At 44.0% G+C, this 25,099-nt stretch overlaps 3 protein-coding genes across 7 annotated transcripts; 1 reads left to right on the top strand and 2 right to left on the bottom strand.

Moving 5' to 3' along the window:
- The first annotated feature begins 1,029 nt into the window (after window positions 1–1,029).
- LOC135510364 (uncharacterized) lies at window positions 1,030–15,693 on the top strand. 5 transcript variants are annotated; one of them, XR_010451112.1, is made up of 8 exons: window positions 1,030–1,119; window positions 1,869–1,978; window positions 2,077–2,183; window positions 2,392–2,554; window positions 2,703–2,889; window positions 3,005–3,066; window positions 5,376–5,455; window positions 5,556–15,693. XR_010451112.1 is itself a non-coding variant. In XM_064931248.1 (7 exons), the coding sequence occupies exons 2-7, from the start codon at window positions 1,879–1,881 to the stop codon at window positions 3,423–3,425; spliced, it is 585 nt and encodes a 194-aa protein (XP_064787320.1). In that variant the 5' UTR covers window positions 1,030–1,119; window positions 1,869–1,878; the 3' UTR covers window positions 3,426–4,390. The 5 variants fall into 5 exon arrangements, 3 of the variants coding, with proteins under 3 accessions (XP_064787320.1, XP_064787312.1, XP_064787302.1); XR_010451113.1 differs by lacking the exons at window positions 5,376–5,455; window positions 5,556–15,693 and adding an exon at window positions 3,412–4,390 and having other exon boundaries at window positions 3,001–3,066; XM_064931248.1 differs by lacking the exons at window positions 5,376–5,455; window positions 5,556–15,693 and adding an exon at window positions 3,412–4,390 and having other exon boundaries at window positions 2,392–2,506.
- Window positions 15,694–17,533: 1,840 nt separating this feature from the next.
- On the bottom strand, window positions 17,534–22,431 carry LOC135510448 (yjeF N-terminal domain-containing 3-like). The gene is made up of 6 exons (XM_064931386.1): window positions 22,183–22,431; window positions 19,723–19,831; window positions 19,528–19,635; window positions 19,313–19,426; window positions 18,679–18,829; window positions 17,534–18,044 (listed from the first exon to the last, which is right to left on the bottom strand). The coding sequence occupies exons 1-6, from the start codon at window positions 22,236–22,238 to the stop codon at window positions 17,851–17,853; spliced, it is 732 nt and encodes a 243-aa protein (XP_064787458.1). The 5' UTR covers window positions 22,239–22,431; the 3' UTR covers window positions 17,534–17,850.
- A 1,132-nt stretch (window positions 22,432–23,563) lies between these two features.
- On the bottom strand, window positions 23,564–24,963 carry LOC135510386 (NADH dehydrogenase [ubiquinone] 1 alpha subcomplex subunit 13-like). Its single transcript, XM_064931265.1, has 5 exons — window positions 24,823–24,963; window positions 24,401–24,479; window positions 24,207–24,278; window positions 24,015–24,084; window positions 23,564–23,820 (listed from the first exon to the last, which is right to left on the bottom strand). Exons 1-5 carry the CDS (start codon window positions 24,914–24,916, stop codon window positions 23,701–23,703), a joined length of 435 nt encoding a protein of 144 aa, XP_064787337.1. The 5' UTR covers window positions 24,917–24,963; the 3' UTR covers window positions 23,564–23,700.
- Between the last annotated feature and the right edge of the window lie 136 nt (window positions 24,964–25,099).

The following is a 25,099-nucleotide window of genomic DNA, read 5'->3' as shown; positions in this document are numbered from 1 at the left end:
CGACTAACCGGTGCCTGTATATGGCCTCGCTACTGTTATAGCCTTGCTACTGTATATAGCCTCACTACTGTTATTTCTGGTGGCAGGTAGGCTAGTGGTTAGAGCGTTGGACTAGTAACCGAAAGGTTGCAAGGTTAAATCCCCGAGCTGACAAGGTAAAACCTCTGTTGTTCCCCTGAACAAGGCAGTTAACCCACTGTTCCTAGGCCGACATTGAAAAATAGAATTTGTTCTTAACTGACATGCCGAGTTAAATAAAGGTAAAATATAACTGATATTTTTTACTGTTGTTTTTATTTCTTTACCTATTATTACCTTTTTTTGCACTGTTGGTTAGAGCCTGTAAAGGTTGTATTCGGCGCACGTGACAAACTTTGATTTGATTATATGAACTGTAACTCAATCTTTGTTCAGTTTAGATATTCATTGAAAATAAGAATTTGTTCTTAACTGACTTGCCTAGTAAAATAAAGGTAAAAAATAAAAAAAATACAGGCTAATGCCAAAGGTCAAACAATTCCATATACCGATTCATGCCAGCATCAACATCTGGCAAGGTCTGGTTATTTTTCTTCTTCTTTCAATAATACTTTAGGAAGAAAAGCACAGTCGCTTGACTAAGGCCTACAGTTGCAGAGACAAGCAAACCAAGCCTATGCATTGGGTGACATACAGTACATGCAGAAAAAGTGGACTGTGAGATACATGGGCACACTGGACCATTAACATGTGTATCCTTTCCACTTCTGGATAAATGTTTTAGAAAATTGCCTATATAAAACTGGTGGGCAAAGTAGCCTGAATAATTATTAAAATATAGCCCAATTTGGACTGATTTTAAAAGTGTCAAAGACATTGGGCGTATAAGTTTACAAACTCAAATAGGAAACTCATATATTATTGAATAGATGTTATAATTGTATCAATTCGTTTGAAATTGTCAATGAAAGGTTACCGCGAAAAAGATGTGCCCATATTCAAATTCAGATCACGCCCCCCCCCCCCCGCAAAGTCATTTAAATACTTCCCTAACAGTCGTCACAGACAGAGTGCGCTTCCATTTCTTTTGTGACGACGTGCCTCTCTAAACACCAGCTCTTCTCGTTCTGTCCGTAAAAGGTACGTTTTTGTATATTTTGTGGCCGGTGTATTTTGCTGATTGTCTAATTTATCGTTATTTTGGTCGTCTTTAGGTATTCTAAATAATTATTGTGTAAATTACAGAAATGTAGTTATTGTTGAATAAACGTGGTTCGAAACCGCTTTAGCTAGCGAAAGTACTCGTTAACGTTAATTTTCGACAGGTATTTCGCCAGTTGATTAGTTTTTTTTCTGCGATAACTAGCTAGATAACATAAATTAAATACACGGATGTTTAACCCTTTTTTATTTTTCTATTTTCAGTTCTCGTTTCACCTTACGTTAGCTATCAACTTCATTGTAAAGATGGCTGCGTCTCCGCCTTTAGCTTAGCACCAGGTGGCGAAGCAGGCCAAACAACGTGGTGTAAAATGGCGCTCCCTCCTTGGCCTGTTTTTTTTTTTTTTTCAAGACTCATTTAGCCAGACGGCTAATCCGCGCGTACGGTTTACGCTTCATTTGTTTTCCACCATAGCAGGTTAAAGAACGTTCAAAAATGTTGTATTAGCCTGAATTCCGATGATTATTGACAGGTTGGCCTAGCGCAACGGAGCTAATTATGTTGTGCGCAATGTGCGTCAGACAATTTGTTAACTACCCTAGATGTGATTTAGCTAGATTTACAACTCATATCGGGAGTACGTTATGTAACGTTTGATATTAATGGAAATGGCCCGGTAACGACACCTAATGGGATTGTATTTGACCCGGGTTTTTTTCCCTTGCAGACAAAGAAACATGTCCGACGAAGGAAAACTTTTCGTCGGTGGCCTGAGCTTCGACACAACAGAAGAATCTCTGGCTGAAGCTTTCGCTAAGTATGGAAACATAGCAAAAGGTGCGTCCTAAGTAATTTTATTTGCGCGATGGTTGGCTACTGAATATATTTTCAGAAATTGGGAACTTCCGGTTAATTCATGTTTTGGTCTCGCGCAGTTGATGTCATCAGGGACAAAGAAACGGGTAGATCTCGTGGATTCGGCTTCGTGAAGTACGATAATGCCGAGGATGCGAAGGATGCATTGGATGGCATGAACGGCAAGGTAGATATGTCGATCATTTTCTAAGGAAGCTTATTTACCTCATTTTTGCATGTATAGTTATAGTGCACCTGTTTGAATATCTAGCCCTACCACAAATGCTGTACAGTTTAAACAATGACGGATCACCCAGACAAATGTCAATGTGTTAAACTCATACATAAAATAAATGATTATGAACTGCAATGGTTAACCCCTTTCTCTCTTGCAGTCAGTTGACGGCAGAACAATTCGTGTGGACGAGGCAGGCAAGGGTGGTGGTCGTTCTGGAGGCGGAGGTGGTGGATTCAGAGGGTCCAGAGGCGGTGGTGGATATGGCGGTGGAGGTGGATATGGAGGGGGGAGAGGAAGAGGTGGGCGAGTTTACTCGCGAGGTATGGGCAGACAATCTGCAAAATGGTGTGCTCCCCATCCTCCATTAGCGTTTGTCCTGCCCTCCCTCTTGGCCGTAGTCAACATTTCAGTGTGTTTTGCTTTCAATATGAGTTGGTTTTTGAACAGCCCGTGCTTGTTTGTTCCCAGGTGGTGGAGGATATGGTGGTGGTGGTGACAGGGGATATGGTGAGAGGAGCTATGGCGGTGGTGGCGGAGACCGGAGCTATGGCGGTGGTGGCGGAGACCGGAGCTATGGAAGTGGTGGTGGTGGTGGCTACAGGAGCGGCGGTGGCGGAGGATACTCTTCTGGTGGCGGAGGATACAGGGACAATAGGTGAGGCGACACGTCCAATTAAGAGATGCTCGAATTGTTTGTAGAAATTCCCCTCTTGCATCTTTTATATCGGACAGCGACCTTACCTATATATTTTTTTCTCCTCCAATGTTAGGGGCCAGGGAGGCTACGGGGATCGCTCTGGGGGATCCTACAGAGACAGCTACGACAGTTATGGTATGTATGAGTTATGTGTACTTAATGATGTGCTTGCATCAATAGGCCTAGGACACTTCCTCAAGGTTCTGGAAACAAATATATTATTCCTCTGACTAGTATAGAATGCCATCTAGTTCAATGCGCCGTTCCTTCCCTCCCTTGTACTCAGAACTCATTCAATTGGCTGGGATCATATTTGCTTCATCTTACACCCAGCACTGTTTATACAGAGAGACCTCCCACACTAGTTGGTTCAGCTATTTGCGACTGTTTAGTGGGTAACCATGTTGGATGTGTCAAACTCAAATGTTCGTGAACTTGTTTCCTAAACTCAGTGTCTGTGTGCCCACTTCTTGTCCTCAGCTGCTCACGAGTAAAAATCTGCCCCCCGATTCAAGATCATCCCTTGGCTGGCTGTATTTAAAAAGATGCGCTCCTCTCAAGAAATTTGTCCACGTGTTGACCTGATGATTTTTTTGTAGTCCTATTCTGTGTTTAAGTAGCTCGAGCGTCTTTAAATTTAGCCATTGGGTTTCGGCCATTCATTTACAAACCATGTTTAATAGAAGTTCCAGTTGGAGATGTTCTCTAATGGATGCATCTCTATTTGCTCTTATGGCATTTCAATTGATAAAGCATAATGTCTGACTTGTTGGTGCTGCAAATTTAGTGAACTCAAATATTGCTTCACATGGCTGTTTTTGAATAACAGCCTCAGTTACTTTCTACGCCCTGTTCCTATCCAGCACTGTCTGACATCACCATTTGAATCCTAAATATTAATATTGGGGATATCAATGGGGCTTGTTAACTTCCTGTTTTTGTTTTAAACGACAATGTCCGACCTACCTCCTGCCAAGTTTTAAAACAGTAAAAAAATATTCCACTTAGATGCTTTTGAAAACTGGCCGGGAAGTGCTTTGTGGATTTTATGAATGCATTCCTTGTGTTGCTAGGCAGCAATGCCTTCACCCATACCATTGAGGTTCTTGATATAGCCGACGTTCCTGTGTTAAGTTTCCAAAAGAGAGTGAATTCCTTTAAGGCTGGTGACACTTGCACGCCTGAAGTGGCCGGCTGTTCATGAAGTTGCAAATTGCAGTGGGCTACAGTCTGCCCACAGTGTTTTGCTCTGCTCAGAAGCCTGCATTTTAAATGTGCTTGTTATAATGGACTTAACTTAAAGAGAACAACAAACAATTCATACTGTTACTACTCTTCCCTAATATTCCACCTGGGAACGATTTTGTACTTTCTGTTCTTTGTATCATCAACATTGAAGATTATTTTTTTTTGTCAATTTTGGCTTCATGGAGCCCATTAAAACGATTTGTTGAAAATACGTGTGCCTTGAACGTACTTATGGGGAAGTTAGCATTTTGCCAGTTCGTGTATCTTCATAGCATTTTAATGTGTCCCTTCTGTGGTTTTTAACTTCTCTGGTACTACAGGGACTTAAACATACATCCCAAAACTGGGAATAACTTTAAACTGCATTTCACAGGAAGTGCCATGGTTCCAGTATTTTAAATAACTTCTGTTGGCATATTTCCCTCTGAGGCTGAAGTGTGGGGTTTATCTTTTAGTGGCTAATGGTTAGTGGGGTACTGGTAGTCAAAACGCTTTGACTCTAGTTTGAGTACTTGATGCCACTGGGCACTAGTGGTTTGGAAATAAATGGGTGGTTTATTTGCCTAGAGGAATATTGTATGATCTTGACATGACTAGTGTGGCCTACTCATGGGGGTGGGGGGGTCCTGTTAATGCTTCATTGCTCAGCTACAGAAAATGTCTACAAGTCCTTGGCGAATGACGTGTTGCTCCTACCAACCAGTGCTCATCAGAAGTGAAAGCTGCTCTCTTGCCTAGTTCATTTGTGGACAATCAATAGGCCAGTTCACGTGAGGTAAACTCCTTTTGCTCACATCCTTCAGTAATTTTTATTTCCAGCAATGTTTTAGCCATTGTCCCCCTGCTGCAGAGACTGCCAGTCAAACGTCCCCTGGCCATTTTGCAACACACGATGCTTAAGTCCAACTGCCCCCTCTTGAAATGTGCCTTAGCGAAATGACAACCTGGCCTCCGTACGAATACTCTTCCGTCTTGTATGTATTTCAGTCGAACTCAATTGTGATCACCTCAATTGCCCCTCTTGATGTACAACCCACTGATCTGTGTTTTTGTTTCTTGCTCTGTTTTTATTCTTATAGCGTGGTTCTAAGCTTTGTATAAAGTCTGGGTAGTTGAACAAGTTAAGCTGCTGCATGCCAAAGTCCTGTTGTCTTTGTGAGATTCTGTTCTAATGTCATGACTGTCTTCTCTTTTAGGGTGAGTTAACTTTTTGGAGACTGAACTCTCCAGTGTGTCAGATGGTGATAAACTGGAATCTTCTGCAGCAGTCTTCCAGGTTTGTACAGTTTTGCGTATCCGTTAAGCTGCCATTTCAAATGCTCTGAAAATGCATGATTTATGCAATATTGACTAGTTCTTTCATTCCTTGGTCTTAGGTCCAGTGTCTGGAGGTGATGTGAGCAGCAGTGGCGTCAACACAACCCAGTACTCTGCATTGGCTAAGTGGTGTCTTCAATGCAGTCACTGGTTCCCAGGAGTTTTGGGCAAACATGTTTTCCCATCTTAATCATTATGTATAGAGATCCTACAAGCTGCATCTCTTTGGGGAAACTGCTTTAGGTAGGGTGATTTGTCTATGGGACACCATACTAACATGTTATAAAAAATAAAATGGAAAGATACTCTCCTCGTGTTTGTTCATAGCTCTAGACGGATGTAGTCAATAGTTTAACCTCTTCCAATAACTAGTAAATAAACTAATTTTATTTAACCAGGTAGGCTAGTTGAGAACAAGTTCTCATTTACAACTGCGACCTGGCCAATAAAGCATAGCTGTGTGAACAGACGGCAACACAGTTACACATGGAGTAAACAAACCAATAGCACAGGAAAAAGACTATATACATTGTGTGCAAAAGGCATGAGGTAGATGAATAATTACAATTTTTGGCAGATTAACACGAGTGATAAATGATCAGATGGTCATGTGCAGGTAGCGATACTGGTGTGCAGAAAAGTAAATAACTATGGGGATGAGGTAGTTAAATTGGGTGGGCTATTTACCGATGGACTGCGTGCAGCGATCGGTTAGCTGCTCAGATGGCAGATGTTTAAAGCTGGTGAGGGAAATAACTCTTCAGCGATTTTATTTTTTTTGCAATTCGTTCCAGTCACAAGCAGAGAACTGGAAGGAAAGGCGGCCAAATTCGGTGTTAGCTTCGGGATGATCAGTGCGATACACCTGCAGGAGCGCATGCTACGGGTGGGTGTTGCCATTGTGAACTGAGAAGACTGAGCTTTACTTGTAGATGACCTGGAGCCAGTGGGTCTGGCAACGAGTATGTAGCGAGGGCCAGCCGACTAGAGCATACAGGTCGCAGTGGTGGGTGGTATAAGGTGCTTTAGTAACAAAGCGGATGGCACTGATTAACTGCATTCAGTTTGCTGAGTAGAGTATTGGAAGCTATTTTGTAATTGACATCGCCAAAGTCAAGGATCGGTAGGATAGTCAGTTTTACAAGGGTATGTTTGCCAGCGTGAGTGAAGGAAGCTTTGCTGCGAAATAGGAAGCTGACTAGATTTCATTTATGAGTCTGGAAGGAGTTTACAGTAGCCAGACACCTAGGTACTTAAAGATGTCCACATATTCTGGGTCGGAACCATCCAGGGTGGTGATACTAGTTGGGCGTGCGGGTGCAGGCAGCGCACTGTTGAAAAGCATGCATTTAGTTTTACTAGCGTTTAAGAGCAGTTGGAGGCCACGGAAGGAGTGTTGTATGGCGTTTAAGCTTGTTTGGTGGTTAGCATAGTGTCCAAGGGAGGGCTAGAAGTATACAAAATGGTGTTGTCTGCTTAGAGGTGGGTCAGGGAATCGCCCGCAGCAAGAGCGACATTGATATATACAGAGAAAAGAGTCGGCCCGAGAATTGAACCCTGTGGCACCCCCATAGAGACTGCCAGAGGACCGGACAACATGCCCTCTCATTTAACACAATGAACTGTTTGCAAAGTAGTTGGTGAAACAGGCAAGGCAGTCATTAGAAAAACCGAGGCTACTGAGTCTGCCGATAAGAATATGGTGATTGACAGAGTTGAAACCCTTGGCCAGGTCGATGAAGACGGCTGCACAGTACTGTCTTATCAATGGCGGTTATGATATTGTTTAGTACCTTGAGCGTCGCTGAGGTGCACCCGTGACCGGCTCAGAAACCAGATTGCACAGCGGAGAAGATTCGAGATGGTCAGTGATCTGTTTGTTGACTTGGCTTTCAAAGACCTTAGATAGGCAGGGCAGGATGGATATAGGTCTGTAACTGTTTGGGTCCAGGGTGAAGACCGCGGCAGCTTTCCAGTCCTTGGGGATCTCAGGCGATATGAAAGAGGGGTTGAACAGGCTGGTAATAGGGGTTGTGACAATAGCAGGGAATAGTTTCAGAAATAGAGGGTCCAGATTGTCAAGCCCAGCTGATTTGTACGGGTCCGGGTTTCGCAACTCTTTCATTACATCTGCTATCTGGATTTGGGTAAAGGAGAAGCTGGGGAGGCTTGGGCGAGTAGCTGTGGGGGGTAGCCAGGAGGAAGGCATGGCCAGCCGTTGAGAAATGCTTGTTGGAAAGTTTTCGATTGTCATGGATTTATCGGTGGTGACCGTGTTACCTAGCCTCAGTGCAGTGGGCAGCTGGGAGGAGGTGCTCTTCTCCAAGGAGGACTTTACAGTGTCCCAGAACTTTTTGGAGTTAGGGCTGCAGGATGCAAATTTCTGCTTGAAAAAGCTGGCCTTTGCTTTCCTGACTGACTGCGTGTATTGGTTCCTGACTTCCCTGAACAGTTGCATATCGCAGGGACTATTCGACCCTATTGCAGTCCGCCACAGAATGTTTTTGTGCTGGTCGAGGGCAGTCATGTCTGGAGTGAACCAGGGGCTGTATCTGTTCTTAGTTCTGCATTTTTTGAACGGAGCATGCTTATCTAAGATGGTGAGGAAGTTACTTTTAAAGAATGACCAGGCATCCTCAACTGACGGGATGAGGTCAATATCCTTCCAGGATACCCGGTCCAGATAGATTAGAAAGGCCTGCTCGCAGAAGTGTTTTAGGGAGCGTTTGACAGTGATGAGGGGTGGTCGTTTGACTCCGGACCCGTAGCGGATACACGCAATGAGGCAGTGATCGCTGAGATCCTGATTGAAGACAGAGGTGTATTTGGAGGGCCAGTTGGTCAGGATAATGTCTATGAGGGTGCCCATGTTTACAGATTTAGGGTTGTACCTGGTGGGTTCCTTGATGATTTGTGTGAGATTGAGGGCATCTAGCTTCGATTGTAGGACTGCCGGGGTGTTGAGCATATCCCAGTTTAGGTCACCTAACGGAACAAACTCTGAAGCTAGATGGGGGCGATCAATTCACAAATGGTATCCAGGGTACAGCTGGGAGCTGAGGGGGGTCGGTAGCAGGCGGCAACAGTGAGAGACTTATTTCTGGAGAGATTAATTTTTAAAATTAGAAGGTCGAACTGTTTGGGTATGGACCTGGAAAGTATGACATTACTTTGCAGGCTATCTCTGCAGTAGACTGCAACACCTCCCCCTTTGGCAGTTCTATCTTGACGGGAAATGTTATAGTTGGGTATGGAAATCTCAGAATGTTTGGTGGCCTTCCTAAGCCAGGATTCAGTCACAGCAAGGACATCAGGGTTGGCAGAGTGTGCTAAAGCAGTGAGTAAAAAAACGTAGGGAGGAGGCTTCTGATGTTGACATGCATGAAACCAAGGCTTTTTCGATCACAGAAGTCAACAAATGAGGGTACCTGGGGACATGCAGGGCCTGGGTTTACCTCTACATCACCCGCGGAACAGAGGAGGAGTAGGATGAGGGTGCGGCTAAAGGCTATCAAAACTGGTCGCCTAGAGTGTTGGGGACAAAGAATAAAATGAGCAGCTTTCTGGGTGTGGTAGAATATATTCAGGGAATAATGCACAGCCAGGGGTATGGTGGGGTGCAGGTACAGCAGAGGTAAGCCCAGGCACTGGGTGATGATAAGAGATGTTGTGTCTCTGGACATGCTGGTTGTAATGGGTGAGGTCACCGCATGTGTGGGAGGTGGGACAAAGGAGGTATCAGAGGTATGAAGAGTGGAACTAGGGGGTCCATTGTAAACTAAAACAATGATAACTAACCTGAACAACAGTATGCAGGGCATATTGACATTTGAGAGAAGACAGTGAGGCATAAAGTAATCGCAGGTGTTGATTGGGAGAGATAGCTAAAACAACAGCTAATCAGCTAACACAACAACAGCAGGTAAAATGGCGATGACTTGGCAGAGAGGGTCGGATTAACTACACACAGAGCTTGAGTTCGCGGCTGGGGCCGACAGATTAAAAAAAAATAAACAGAATGGAGTACCGTGATTAATGGACAGTCCAGCAGGCATCAGCTATGTAGCCAACTGAACATAGTGTCCAGGGGGCAGCAGTAGACTGAACAGGGGAGCCGCCACTACGCTAGCGACACGGCGTTTAAAGTTAGTAGCCCTGGGCTAGTAAGAGCGTCTGCTCCGGCGGAGGCCGGATGAAGGCACAGCGGATGGAGTATTCGTCGGCAGACCAGTCATGGTGGTGCGGCGGGGCGCCGCGTTGACAGAATCCAAGCCAGATGGCGTAAGAGGTATTGTGGAATTTAGTTATGTCTCTATGTACATTTAGTGATTTAGCAGACGCTCTTATCCAGAGTGACTTACAGGTGCAATTATGGTGAAGCTCAAGGGCAGATTTTTCACGTAGTTAGCTCAGGGATTTGACCCAACGACCTTTTGGTTACTGGCACTATGCTCTTAACTGTTACGCCAACAATAAGATATATTGTGAACTTCAATGAAGTCATAGACTGTAACCAATCCCATGTTTTAAGGGTATAAACTCAGCAAAAAAAGTAATGTCCTCATTGTCAACTGTTTATTTTCAGTAAACTTAACATGTAAATATTTGTATGAACAAGATTCAACAACTGAGACATAAACTGAACAAGTTCCACAGACATGTGACTAACATAAATGGAATAATGTGTCCCTAAAGAAGGAGGGGGTGTCAAAATCTAAATTAACTGTCAGTATCTGGCGTGGCCACCAGCTGCATTAATACTGTGGTGCGTCTCCTTGTGGATTGCACTAGATTTGTCAATTCTTGCTGTGAGATGTTACCCGCTCAAGGCACCTGCAAGTTCCCGGACGTTTCTGGGGGGAATAGCCCTCACACTCCGATGGGATTGAGATCCAGGTTCTTCGCTGGCCATGGCAGAACATTGACATTCCTGTCTTGCAGGAAATCACTCACAGAATGAGCAGTATGGCTGGTGGTGTTTTGCTGGAGGGTCATGTCAGGATCAGCCTACAGGAAGGGTACCACATGAGGGAGGAGGATGCCTTCCCTGTAAAGAACAGCGTTGAGATTGCCTGCAATGACTAGCTCAGTCCGATGATGCTGTGACACCGCCCCAGACCACGACGGACCCGCCACCTCCAAATCGATCCCGCTCCAGAGTACAGGCCTCGGTGTAACGCTCATTCCTTCGATGATAAACGTGAATCTGACCATCACCCCTGGTGAGAGAGAACCTCAACTCATTAGTGAGCACTTTTTGCCAGTCCTGTCTGGTCCAGCAATGGTGGGTTTGTGCCCATAGGTGACTTTGCTGGTGAGGACCTGCCTCACAACAGGCCTAGAAGCCCTCAGTCCAGTCTCTCAGCCTGTTGCGGACAGTCTGAGCACTGATGGAGGGATTGTGCGTTCCTGGTGTAACTCGGGCAGTTGTTGCCATCCTGTACCTGTCCTGCAGGTGTGATGTTCGGAGGTACCAATCCTGTGCAGGTGTTGTTACACATGGTCAGCAACTGCGAGGATGATCAGCTGTCCGTCCTGTCTCCCTGCCTCCTTGCAGCATGCCTAACACGGAACCCAAACTGGCTGCACGCGTGCGCCATCGTGCATAAATGTATTTTGTTCCCCTACACCAAACGCGATCACGACAAACTGAGCCAATTACATTTAATTTGGGAACAGGTCGAAAAGCATTCAACATTTACGGTAATTTAGCTAGTTTCTAGCTAATTCGTCCTGGGATATTAACATTGAGTTGTTATTTTACCCGAAATGCACAAGGTCCTCTACTCTGCCAATTAATCCACACATAAAATGGTCAACCAATAATTTCTAGTCATCTCTCTTTTTCCAGGCGTTGTCTTCTCTTGACTTTACATTGCGATTGGCAACTTTCATAAATTAGGTGCATAACCGCCACTGACCTTGTTCATCTTTCAGTCACCTACGTGGGTATAACCAATGAGGAGATGGCATGTGAGTACCTGCTTATATAAACCAATGAGGAGATGGGAGAGGCAGGACTTGCAGCATGATCTGCGTCACAAATAGAAAGGACTTCTATTTTAGCCCTTGGCAACGCAGACGCTCGTTGGCGCGTGCGTGCAATGAGTGCAATAACTGAATAACAGATTTCTAAATTTATTTTGCGACGCGAGCAGTGTGGTTAGCCTGTAAGGCTTGTTCACGCAGATGAGCGATGACCCTAGGCATCTTTCTTTTGGTGTATTTCAGAGTTGGTAGAAAGGCCTCGTTAGTGTCCAAAGCTTTCATAACTGATCTTAATTGCCTACGTCTGTAAGCTGTTGGTATCTTACCTGTTCCAAATGTGCATGTTTATTAATTGTTTATGGTTTATTGGACATGCATGGAAAACAGTCTTTAAACCCTTTACAATGAAGATCTGTAAAGTTATTTGGATTTTCATGAATTATCTTTGAAAGACAGGGTCCTGAAAAGGGGACATTTATTTTTTTGCTGAGTTTAGGTGGTGTCTGGTTCATACAGTCATGAAAATGCTGGGAAAATCATGGAATTTTATCCAGGTGTTTTCCAGGCCTGGAAAGGTTTTGGAAAATGATACAAATCTGAAAAGTAATGGAAATTAATACCTGTTAATGTAATTGCTTAAAATGTTTAAAAAATGCACCTATCAACCAATAAATCCACATATCAGCCAAGATCAATAGTGTGTAAGCACACTCGTAGGGTTCGGCTAGCCCAGTTCGGTTAAGACGTCAGCATGCTACAGTTCGGCTAGCACCTAGCCAAACCATAAGGGCTGTTTCGTGTCGGCTTACCCTGGTGTGAAGTTTTGATAACCGTGTATACAGTGCATTCGGAAAGTATTCAGACCCCTTGACTCCCCTCACCAATCTACACACAATACCCCACCATGACAAAGCAAAAACAGGTTTTTAGAAATATATTTACATAAGTATTCAGACCCTTTACTCAGTACTTTGTTGGAGCGCTTTTTGCAGAGATTTTACACAGCCTCGAGGCTATTTGGGTATGATGCTACAAGCTTGGCACACCTGTTTTGGGGAGTTTCTCCCATTCTTCTCTGCAGATCCTCTCAAGCTCTGTCAGGTTGAATGGGAGGCGTTGCTGCACAGCTATTTTCAGTTCTCTCCAGAGATGTTTTTTTGGGGGGGTTGGAATTTTTACCCCTTTTTCTCCCCAATTTCGTGGTGTCCAATTGTTGTAGTAGCTACCATCTTGTCTCATCGCTACAACTCCTGTACGGGCTCGGGAGAGACGAAGGTTGAAAGTCATGCGTCCTCCGATACACAACCCAACCGAGCCGCACTGCTTCTTAACACAGCGCGCATCCAACCCGGAAGCCAGCCGCACCAATGTGTCGGAGGAAACACCGTGCACCTGGCAACCTTGGTTAGCACTGCGCCCGGCCCGCCACAGGAGTCGCTGGTGCGCGATGAGACAAGGACATCCCTACCGACCAAGCCCTCCCTAACCCGGACAACGCTATGCCAATTGTGCGTCGCCCCATGGACCTCCCGGTCGCGGCCGGTTACGACAGAGCCTGGGCGCGAACCCAGAGTCTCTGATGGCACAGCTGGCGCTGCAGTACAGCGCCCTTAACCACTGAGATGTTTGATCGGGTACAAGTCCGGCCTCTGGCTGGGCCACTCAAGGACATTCAAAGAATGTCCCAAAGCCACTCCTGCGTTGTCTTGGCTGTGTGCTTAGAGTTGTTGTCCTTTTGGAAATTGAACCTTCGCCCCAGTCTGAGGTCCTGAGCACTCTTGAGCAGGTTTTCATCAATGATCTCTGTACTTTTCTCCATTCATCACCACCAGGCTTCACCATATGGATGGTGTCTGGTTTCCTCCAGACGTGATGCTTGGCATTCAGGCCAAAGAGTTCAATCTTGGTTTCATCAGACCAGAGAATCTTGTTTCTCATGGTTTAGGTACCTTTTGGCAAAATCCAAGAGGGCTGTCGTGTGCCCTTTACTGAGGAGTGGCTTCTGTCTGGCCACTCTACCATAAAGGCCTTATTGATGGAGTGCTGCAGAGATGGTTGTCCTTCTAGAAGGTTCTCCCATCTCCACAAAGGAACTCTGGAGCTCTGTCAAAGTGATCATCGGGCTCTTGGTCAACAGCCCGACGAAGGCCCTTCTCCCCCGATTGCTCAGTTTGGCCGGGCAGCCAGCTCAATATTAGAATAAGGCTATAACATAACAAAATGTGGAAACGGTAAAGGCGTAGGGAATACTTTCCGAATGCACTGTATCTCTCTTGGACAAGGTGACTTATCAATATGATCACCGATAATGACGAGACAGCCTATAGGGAGGAGGTCAGAGACCTGACGGGGGGTGCAAGAATAACAACCTATCCCTCAACGTAACCAAGACTAAGGAGATGATTGTGGACTATAGGAAAAGGAGGACTGAGCACGCCCCAATTCTCATCAGGGCTGTAGTGGAGCAGGTTGAGAGCTTCAAGTTTCTTGGTGTCCACATCACCAACAAACTAGAATGGTCCAAACACACGAAGACAGTCGTGAAGAGGGGACGACAAAGCCTATTCCCCCTCAGGAAACTAAAAAGATTTGGCATGGGTCCTGAGATCCTCAAAAGGTTCTACAGCTGCAACATCGAGAACATCCCGTACGGTTGCATCACTGCCTGGTACGGCAATTGCTCGGCCTCCGACTGTAAGGTACTACAGAGGGTAGTGCGCACGGCCCAGTACATCACTGGGGCAAAGCTGCCTGCCATCCAGGACCTCTACACCAGGCGGTGTCAGATGATGGCCCTAACAATTATCAAAGACCCCAGCCTCCCCAGTCATAGACTGTTCCCTCTACTACCGCATGGCAAGCGGTACCGGAGTGCCAAGTCTTGGACAAAAAGGCTTCTCAACAGTTTTACCCCCAAGCCATAAGACTCCTGAACAGGTAATCAAATGGTTACCCAGACTATTTGCATTGTGTGCCTCCCCCAACCCCTCTTTTACGCTGCTGCTACTCTCTGTTTATCATATATGCATAGTCACTTTAACTATACATTCATGTACATACTACCTAAAGCCTAGTGGTTAGAGCGTTGGACTAGTAATCTGTCGTTCTGCCCCTGAACAGGCAGTTAACCCACTGTTCCTAGGCTGTCATTGAAAATAAGAATTTGTTCTTAACTTACTTGCCTAGTTAAATAAAGGTAAAAAATAAATATGCAGTCACTTTAACCATATCTACATGTACATACTCAATCAGCTTGACTAACCGGTGTCTGTATGTTGCCTCGCTACTGTTATTATTCACTGTCTTTTTAGTGTTGTTTTTATTTCTTTACTTACCTATTGTTCACCTAATACCTTTTTTGCACTATTGGATAGAGCCTGTAAGTAAGCATTTCATTGTAAGGTCTACCTGTTGTATTCGGCGCACGTGACAAACAAACTTTGATTTGAACACAGATAAGTAAATTATCTTATTATTACTGTGGCAATGATGCACCTTAGGTGCGGCTCTTCACATGCTCTCTCCAAACTCCTTCCAGTGGAGGGTAATTTTTTTCCTCTTGTTGAAATGTTGGCTGTTGCTTTCACACGTTTAAATGCATAGGCCCTATGTGGTAAATCTATATTCCATCTAATACTACAATAATTGCTAGCATTTCATCATTCCATCCCGTACCGTTTATTGCAACAAGTAGGCATTTCTGTTCCATGTTTGATAGGCCTACAAATACATTTCCATTTAACCAACCATTTGTTACCCTGCTCTGAGTGGGTGCAATGTTTATTGTGCACATGAAAGTTCATAAAACTCATTAGGTATGTTGGGTACTGAAATATACTTATTCATGTCAGTGAGGGAGAGAGAGTAATGTATAACGTTTACATTATGTCAGGATATGTTATTGTTAGCCATCAGGGATCCTATGGGAGGGATCCTCTGGGAGGAGAGGAGACACAGTCTGGTACCAGTCACCATGACAGCCGTGAGTTGGGGAGGAGTGAGCATTTTGGGTCGAGGTCAGGTCAGATGAAGTGAGGAAGAACAGATATCACTAAGGTTCTGTCTAGCAACAGAGATGCATTGGCTGTTCAGATGTGTAGGAGGAGACTCGGCATAGGAGAAAGGGTTAAATATCAGTGCTTGTGTGAAAATGTTTTTGTCTGTTCAGCTGTTCAATCCTTTCCGAAGAATAAACTTGGTTTACGCTTTTATAGTGTCCGAGTACTTACTCTGATAATTAGAACCAAACAGGTATAGATTTTCTTTTTATTTAATTCAATGTATGGTTTCCTTGTTCATATTTCACGGGTTATGTCAGAGTTCCGTGTGTTTGTGTCCCATGTATCTGTCATTTTAGTTGTGTGTGATAGCCTATTTCTATGCTCTCCTATGTGGCCTGCACTCCACGTAGCCTTCCATGTATGCATGGTGTTGAAATATCATTAGGTCTGATTAAGACAAATGTAACAATGGATGTGGAAATTGCCATTTATATTGTAGAACCAGTTTATTGGTTGTATTTGCTAATTGGGTAATTGTATGGTTCTGTGTTCCAAGTGCTTATATTATGCAGGCCTACCTGTTGGAGCTCCTGTCAGACAGAGTCCATTTGGTTTCTCAGGGGGAGGCTGTACAGTCTTGCCCTCTACTTGTGTCCGTTCAGGTAGGACAGGTCAAGCCTGATACTGAGGCTGTTGCCTGTGTATATTTGGTAAATCTACTTGTATATTTTGTATGATATGGCACTTTCACCATTGGATCACCAATACATGTATATACATCTACACTGAGCACGTCAACCTGCCTTGCCTTCTGCTGATTTCATGCCCTTATGACAGCTACAAGGTCCCTATGAAAAGGGCTGTCTGGTAGCCTCAATTAATAGACAAAGATTTGTAGTTGAACAAGTCATTGCATGTATAAAACATTTTTTTTACGTGACTCGACTTGACTTGCTCTTAGAATGCATGACTTGAACTTGACTCAAGACTTGACATATTGTCCTTGGGACTCGGACCTTGCGTCTTGAATAATAGTGACTTGGTCCCACATTACAGTAGCAGGTAGGCAGGCCTAGCCTATGAAATATGATAGAGAACAGACTAACTGGGAACAGACTAACAATTAAAAACGTAGCCTCTACTTAACTGTTTAGCTATTATTCGCATGTGTTAATGTTTTCGTCGTCTCCCAAACTTTCCACAGATACGCGCGATACAAAGGCCATACAAAGCTGGTTTAATTTTTAACGATTCATATAACACTTTTTTCGACAACTATTCACTTCGCATTGTATTAGTTGGGATTCGGGTCAATCACGTTGAATTGAAACGTGAATCAAAATAATAATTTGTTATTTGCGATCAGTAATTTTAGGGAAAATATGGATATTTCTTTAAGATTATGTTCCTTAACTTGTTTTGTAGATAATTCCAGTTGATTTGGGCATCCAATGTATGGGACATTGCAACTCAATAGATGCTAAGCAGCATGCAAAGTAAACACTTCTAAGGTAGCTAAAGTAATATGACTAAACTAGAAAAGGTACATTTATGGGCTGGCTTCAGCTGAATAAAAATATTTGTAGCCTACCATAGCCATTTGATCTTTGCTATATTGAATGAGTGAATTATTTCAAAAAGCATACAACTTATTTGGTTGTACTATTGCAATGTTTTACATCAAGGGTGGTCAACCATCCTTCAGGAGAACTACTGAGTGTGCAGGCTTTTATTCCAGTCCCCCTCAACAAACCACATTTTAGAAATGAGCTGCTCAACTGGACCTTGATAAACTGTTTGAGCAAGGCTGGGTCAAAATCCTACACACACAGTGGCTCTCCAGACTGAGGGTTGATACAGCTGCCCAACAAGTGTTCCACTTTGTGGGGGTTAAGTGCCTTGCACAACAACAAGAGATGGTACATCGTGTCAGAGAGCATCTCCCAGTGTCGATACCACGTTACACATACTTTTGTTTAATTTATGTTCAACTATTTTCTTCACCAAACCAAAACATTAACATAGACCAATTATTAACAGCTCGTGTTTATTTTGGCAAACATTACATCATATTTTATACAGCTTTTGCAAACTTCCTCACGGTTTAGAACCAAGCTGGTGAATCTGACCGGTTTTCTGAGATTATGAATATAAAGAAAGCTCTATTTCCTTGTTACACTAAGAAAGAGATATCTGCTAAATATCCTCGTTACAAATAAGGCATCCTTCCTTCATCCCTTGATCTGGTGTGAAATGTTTGGTGAAAAGCAATAATATTTACTCAGTAGAGAACCTCCAGGATGAAGGAAGGTCTACACTTCTAAATATTTGATGAAACCCTTGGAAAAACAGAGCATCTGTTTGTTTACTCTAGCTCAACCAGACAGTCTGTGCCATGGTATTCTGGTGCATTGAGCTCATACTTCCTCTGGATGTCATAGGGCAGGATGCGTCCCACCAGGTAATGTGTCCCACTGAAACCGACAGCACACTTCTTTGGTGCCATGAGGGAGATGAGCACTGTCGGGTTTATACAGTCAACGTTGGCCTCGTCCCACCCTGAAATCAATTAGTTTATCCAACATTATCATATGACGTTTGAGTTTATCTGATACTGGCAGTAAAATAAGACATCAAATCAAAGTTTATTTGTCACATGCACCGAATACAACCTTACAGTGAAATGCTTCCTTACAGGCTCTAACCAATAGTGCAGAGAAAAAAAAAGCGTGTGTGTAGGTAAGTAAAGAAATAAAACAACAGTAAAAATACATTTGAAAATAATAGTAGCAAGGCTACATACAGACACCTGTTAGTCAGGCTTATTGAGGTAGTATGTACATGTAGGTATAGTTAAAGTGACTATGCATATATGATAAACAGAGTAACAGTAGCGTAACAGAGGGGTTGGCGGGTGGAGGGACACAATGCAGATAGCCCGGTTAGCCAATGTGCGGGAGCACTGGTTAGTCCGGCCAATTGAGGTAGTATGTACATGAATGTATAGTTAAAGTGACTATGCAAATAAGATAAACAGAGAGTAGCAGCAGCGTAAAAGAGTGGCATCATCAGACAAGTCCATGGTATCAGACCAACCCTAACAAATAACAGTACGCTTGGATAGCTTTTTAGCCCCTGGTAACCCTGCAGGTAGATGCTGTCAGACAGGTGTGTGTAGGTTTGGTGTGGTTACCTGAGGGGATGTCCACACTGGCGATGGGGATACGGATGTGTCTGAGGGTGAGCAGGATGCTGCTGTAGGGCTCACTGATATCAGACGGCTCTGTCTCCGGCCCCAAGATGGCATCCACCACCAGGTTATACGCATCGTTTATCAGCTGCACCTGTAGGACAAGACAAACACGTCAGTCAGTCCACTAACCAGTAGAATGGTATTTATTTTTCTATCTTTATTTAACTAGGCAAGTCGGTTAAGAACAAATTCTTATTTACAAGGACGGGCTACTCCGGCCAAGACCTAACCCGGACAACACTGGGCCAATTGTGCGCCGCCCTATGGGACTCCCAATCACGGCCAGTTGTGATACAGTCTGGAATTGAACCAGGGTCTGTAGTGACACCTCTAGCACTGAGATGCAGTGCCTTAGACCACTGTGATACAGCCTGGAATTGAACCAGGGTCTGTAGTGATGCCTCTAGCACTGAGGATGTAGTGAGCCACTCGGGAGCGAGCACCATTCACACACAACCCCTGTTAACATTCCACATTTTAGAGAGTCTCGTTTCTTTTGGCAAAATCATGGCATGGTGGTCTGATGGCCACACAATACAAATGAACCTTGGTTAGCTCGTAGTAGTTCCCTTACCTCTGCGGGAAGAAATGAGAGGAAAGGGATGTCCGCTTTCTCACACTGTACTGTAAAGTCGCGGTGCAGGGCCAGAGTAGAGCGCTTGGGGTAGTACACTGTGGGCATATAGTCCTGGCACAGAGATAGATGGAGGGAAAGAGGGACTGAGTGTCAAAGAAGTGCCCTTTAGTTAGTTCAGAAAAACAAATTCACTTCACTGGCAGGTTACCCACAAACATGCGTAAGTGGCGAGCGCAGGCCAGACCAATACAGCCATTCTGACTGGGACCACAGATCACCAACACTGTAGGATGCCTCTTGAGGGAACTCAGGGGGAAGGCCTGCACACAGGGAAAGAAGTTGTATATCACGTCATTCAATTGCCTAACTCAAAACTACCCTTAAAGGAAGAAAAAGAGAACACATACCTTGGTGATAGCGATGGCACAGGCATGGCCCCAAATCTCCATCAGTTGCTGCGGTCCAAAGCGATACTCTCCCAACAACTCTGCCTCCAAGGCCGCAGCCTCCTCATTACTGAGGGAGGGAGGGCGTGAGGGAGAGAGAGAGAACACTTAAGTGTCCTGAAAGAGGTTAAACTCTGAGTGGGGGGTATTATATCACTGCTGTCTAATCAATGGCCACCCCACATGAGATCAGGAAGCAAGGAGCTGAACTTTCAGTGAATCCTGCTCTAATACACAGCTCTGTTAACAGTATATATATCCATAATGAATGAGTGATTCTGGGGGGTATCTAGCACTGCCTCTTTGCCTCAGATTGGAAGCCGGTGGTGGGTAGTGGAAACAAGGGGGAGTAGAACATGGGGGGCTGGATTGCTGCAACTGGTTCCTCTAAAGGTTTCTTCCTCTTTTATTTCCCTTGTCTCGGATGTTGCACTAAACTTGCTCTTTTAGGGGTTTGGAGGATGAGGTATTATGTGAAAAAAAAACACTTTGTAAATACTACACTGAACAAAAATATAAAATGCAACATGCAACAATTTCAAATATTTTACTGAGTTCATATAAGGAAATCAGTCAATTGAAATTAATTCATTAGGCCCTAATCTATGGATTTCACATGACTGGAAATACAGATATGCATCTGTTGATCACAGATACCTTGTAAAAAAAAAGGTAGGGTGTGGATCAAAAAACCAGTCAGTATCTGGTGTCTCCACCATTTGCCTCATGCAGGGCACATTTCCTTTGCATAAGAGTTGATCAGGCTGTTGAATGTTGTCCCACTCGACAATGCCTGGGCGAAGTTGCTGGATATTGGCGGGAACTGGAACACGATGTCGTACACTTCGATCCAGATCATCTCAAACATGCTCAATGGGTGACATGTCTGGTGAATATGCAGGCCATGGAAGAACTGGGACATTTTCAGCTTCGAAGAATTGTTTACAGATCATTGCCACATGGGGCCGTTCATTATAATGCTGAAACATGAGGTGATGGCGGCGGATGAATGGCACAACAATGGGCCTCAGGATCATGGTATCTCTGTGCATTAAAATTGCCATTCATAAAATACAATTGTGCTCAATGTCTGTAGTTTATGCCTGCCCATACCATAACCCCACTGCCACCACGTCAGCAAACCGCTTTCCCACACAATGCCATACAAGCTGTTATTCACTGCTGCTCTTTAATTATTTGTTAATTACTGTTTGTAGGTATTTTCTTAACTGCATTGTTGGTTAATGGCTTGTAAGTAAGGTCTACACCTGTTGTATCCGGTGCATGTGTGCATGTGTTGTATTCGGTGCAAAGTTTGATTTGTCTGCCATCTGTCCGGTTAAGTTGAAACCGGGATTCAATGGTGAAGTTGGTTACAACGCCAAACTGCAGTCAGGTCAAGACCCTGGTGAGGATGACGAGCACGCAGATGAGCTTTCTTGCTACGGTTTCTGACAGTTTGTGCAGAAATTCTTCGGTTGTGCAAACCCCCAGTTTCATCAGCGGTCCAGGTGGCTGGTCTCAGATGATCCCGCAGGTTAAGAAACTAGATGTGGAGTGGGCTGGCGTGGTTACACGTGGTCTGCGGTTATGAGGCCGGTTGGACATACTGCCAAATTTTCTAAAACGATGGAGGTGGCTTATGGTAGAGAAATTAAAATGACATTAGCTGGCAACAGCTGGGGTGGATATTCCTGCAGTCAGCATGCCAATTACACGCTCCCTCAACTTGAGACATTTATGGCATTGTGATGTGACAAAACTGCACATTTTAGAGTGGCCTTTTATTGTCCCCAGCACAAGCTGCACCTGTGTAATGATCATGCTGTTTAATCAGCTTCTTGATATGCCACACCTGTCAGGTGGATGGATTGTCTTGGTGAAGGAGAAAATGTTCACTAACAGGGATGTAAACAAATTTGTGCACAACATATGAGAGAAGCTTTTTTGAGCATATGGACAATTTCTGGAATCTTGTATTTCAGATCATGACACATAGGAACAACACTTTTACATGTTGCGTTGATATTTTTGTTCAGTGTACTACATTTTTATTAGATTGGTCTGATTTAAAAGAGCACATCTAAAAGCAGGTAAAGACCTCCCAATCCCTTTCCTAATCCCACAATAATCCTCCCAAATGTCACACAGTGGGATTATTCATAACATACCACCACGATCAATCTAACACCTGTCTGTCACAATTTCTGGAATATTGAATATTAACATAGGAAACATATTTTTTCAAATTCCTGTTGCAAGTATTTGAGAAATTAAGAGCAATTCATACAATTGGGTAAACTCATTAAGACTTTTTGTGGGACAAAGTAGCTGAGTTTCCTAAAACACTACTCATGAAAAAACAACCACCCATTGATAACAATGCCTTAGAGTTATGAGTGTGACCGTGCTCATTCTCACCTGAGGTAGCGGAGAGGCTTTCTGAGTGTCTCTAGGTTAGAACAGCTGTAGTCCATCTTCAGAATGTGTGACGGAGAGAGAGCAAATTATTGTAACTCTGGAGCAAATTGGATTTTTTTTGGTTGAGCTCTCTTCCTTGCTATTTCTTCTGTTAGTCTCTCGTCTCCCAAACTCACATTGATATACACATCCTGTCTGAGTGTTAATGCCCTTCCAGGACTTACCGTGGGTGAATCTGATTGGTTCAAAGTCAACAGCTCATTCCAACTAAAGCAAGGGGTAACACACACACACACAGCTGGAAAGCAAAGCAGCTGGGAGGGGTGTGTGCCAGATGCAGGGACTTAGTTACCAATTTGAGCCCCCACTGATGAACTGGACATCAAATCACAACATTGATGCTTCTCACTCCTTTATCTCCACATAATGAAGCAGCGTTTCCAACAGAAGACAGGGGTACATCATTTAGAAACAGCGAGAGGCTGAAAATAACTGAAGGAAAGACTCTTTCCATCTGTCACAGGTTTCATTCTTTCAGTGTGAATGTTGAACATAGTCTGGGTGCAGTGACCAGTGCTGGCCACTTTCTTTGTTGAATGAGACAACATTTCGGGAAACATGAACAGATCTAGGATCATCTTATCCTGCCCCAACCTTAACCATAAGGAAATAATAACATGCACAAATGACCTTAGATCAGAGATTCTACTTCACACGAGAGTCGTTTCTAGACAACACAGTTCTATCTTGCGGCTGGGCATTCTGTAATGATTGTGCCCTCCTGAATAAGCTTGGAGATGGTCCATGCCTCTACTGGCCGCTGCCCAGTCAGGCCTCCTGTTATTACAGGTGCCTGCACAATGAAGAGCAGCTGCTTAACACACAGGGTGGTCTACCCAATACACACCCACACTTCCAGACTTTAATACTCCTTACACAACAATGACAATCTCACTGTATAGCAGGCTAAAAATGGGAAACAGGTTTCTTTGGTTGAAATTCCCCAAAAAGGCTTAAAGGAGTCTGGAGAGTAGCCAATGGTTGGCAGCGCTCAACAGAATCACTCCATCCATGTGAGCTGGAAGGAAGAATGTGGGGCTGCACAGACAACCCCTTGTTAATTCAGGCAATTTACACATTGCCTGAAGGACACAATGTTTTCCTTTTCTATTGCATCTTGTTAAGGAAGGACTGGGTCTGTGCTTTGAAAATCTGCTTCCATGTTGGATAGACTATCATTGTTATGCAAATTAATTTCCTCTGAGCTAAAAACAATTGCTTGAACATGACAACCATATGTAGGCTATAGAACAGAATACATTCAAGATCATGTTTAACCTGTAATATGCCTTCAGTAATGATATAAAACAGAGAACCAGTATGAGGTACAGAAAAGATCACTTTAATATAGAACATTTACAAGCTGTGTTGAGTTGTGGACTCAGGTCAACAGGTTAGTGGCTGTGACTGGTATAGTAGCCGAGGAGTACTGTAGTGACGCGGTTGGACTGGGGGCGACTACACGTACCACAGGAAGCCAAAGCGCTTGTGTAGAAGCTCTTCCCGGGGTCTAAGGTTAAATAGCTCCTCTGTGAGGGGGGCCACCCAGCGGTCTGTGTGGAAGACATTCTCTCCCACCTAAATAGACACAAACAAGGAGGAACTTATTATTCCTCATCACTGTAGATCAAGCAACATTGCTGAGAGTTATTCGCTTCCATTCAAGTGCTTATTTTAGAACATTTAGAAAAACAACCATCTGCAGCTTCATGACAATTGACAAATAAAACAAACATTGTCTGTCTAGACACAAATCAAGCATATGTCTTTACCTTCCAGCCGGGGACATCTTTCATTACGACTGCCTCCTCCTCCAGATTCTCCCGCAGCATCCGTAGTTGCCTTTTGGGGAAATAAATTCAGAGCTTCTAAAACAACTGATTATTCATGGCCAAAATTGGTAAATTACCTGTACCCGGTTGAAGTAGCATTTGATTGTGTGTCAATCCTGGTGCTTATCTTACCTCCGGTCCTGCTCTGCTTGCAGCAAAGGCAGAAGAGCTATCCTTGCTTCCAGTTCCTCAATCTGCAACCGCCTACAACACACCATCAGAAAAGATCAGCAGGTCATTGACCAACAATAAACCCCACCTCAATGACCCGAACTGTTACAATGAATCAATGCCAGTGACATTAACTCCATTACAGAAATGTTTACCTCCTCTCCCTGTTCCATTTGAAGAGTCTCCAATAACCGAAACACATGACACCGACTCCAATGGCGAGCATGCTATACCCTGAAAATTAGAAAATTCACGGTCAGCAATTTATTTAATCAAGATCATCTCCAAACCCTGTCTGTGCTTACCCATATACTTACGCAATTGAATTGTGGTGCTACCTCAGTTGTAATTTGTGAATAAAATACAGTACTGGGATAACAAACAGGGGAACAACTCTTTTTTTGTTTTACAATATCACACAAATTATTAAACTTGGCAAGACATTAGCTAGCTAACGTTAGCTATTGTCCCTTGTTTGACAGGCCTGACTATTGTCCCTTGTCTGACAGGCCTGACTATAAAACGATCTACTCCGAACTTTTAAACAACGCAATACAAATGTAATTAATTTACTAACCAGAGAGTCCTCTTTTGGGGAGATTTCTCTTGTAATCAACGGGACCATAACCCCCGGGAGGAGGCATGTCCTGCTTCACCTTGGACGCCGCCATCTTTCACCCCTTCTCCAAAACAGACCGGAGCGTGACGTCATAAGGTGTTCTGCTTCTAGCGTGACAGCAGCGGGAGCTAAACTGCGTTGAATGGACTCTATCGCCCCCATCCGAATCAAATCAAAACTGCCGCGTGGAAAATCACGTCCTGAAAAAACAAATCATGCTATGATTGGCATAATC

The sequence above is a fragment of the Oncorhynchus masou genome, chromosome 3 (assembly GCF_036934945.1).
Source record: "Oncorhynchus masou masou isolate Uvic2021 chromosome 3, UVic_Omas_1.1, whole genome shotgun sequence".
NCBI lineage: Eukaryota > Metazoa > Chordata > Actinopteri > Salmoniformes > Salmonidae > Oncorhynchus > Oncorhynchus masou.
The sequence above is the reverse complement of the archived record's forward strand: the minus strand, read 5'-3'. Positions and strand labels throughout refer to the sequence as shown.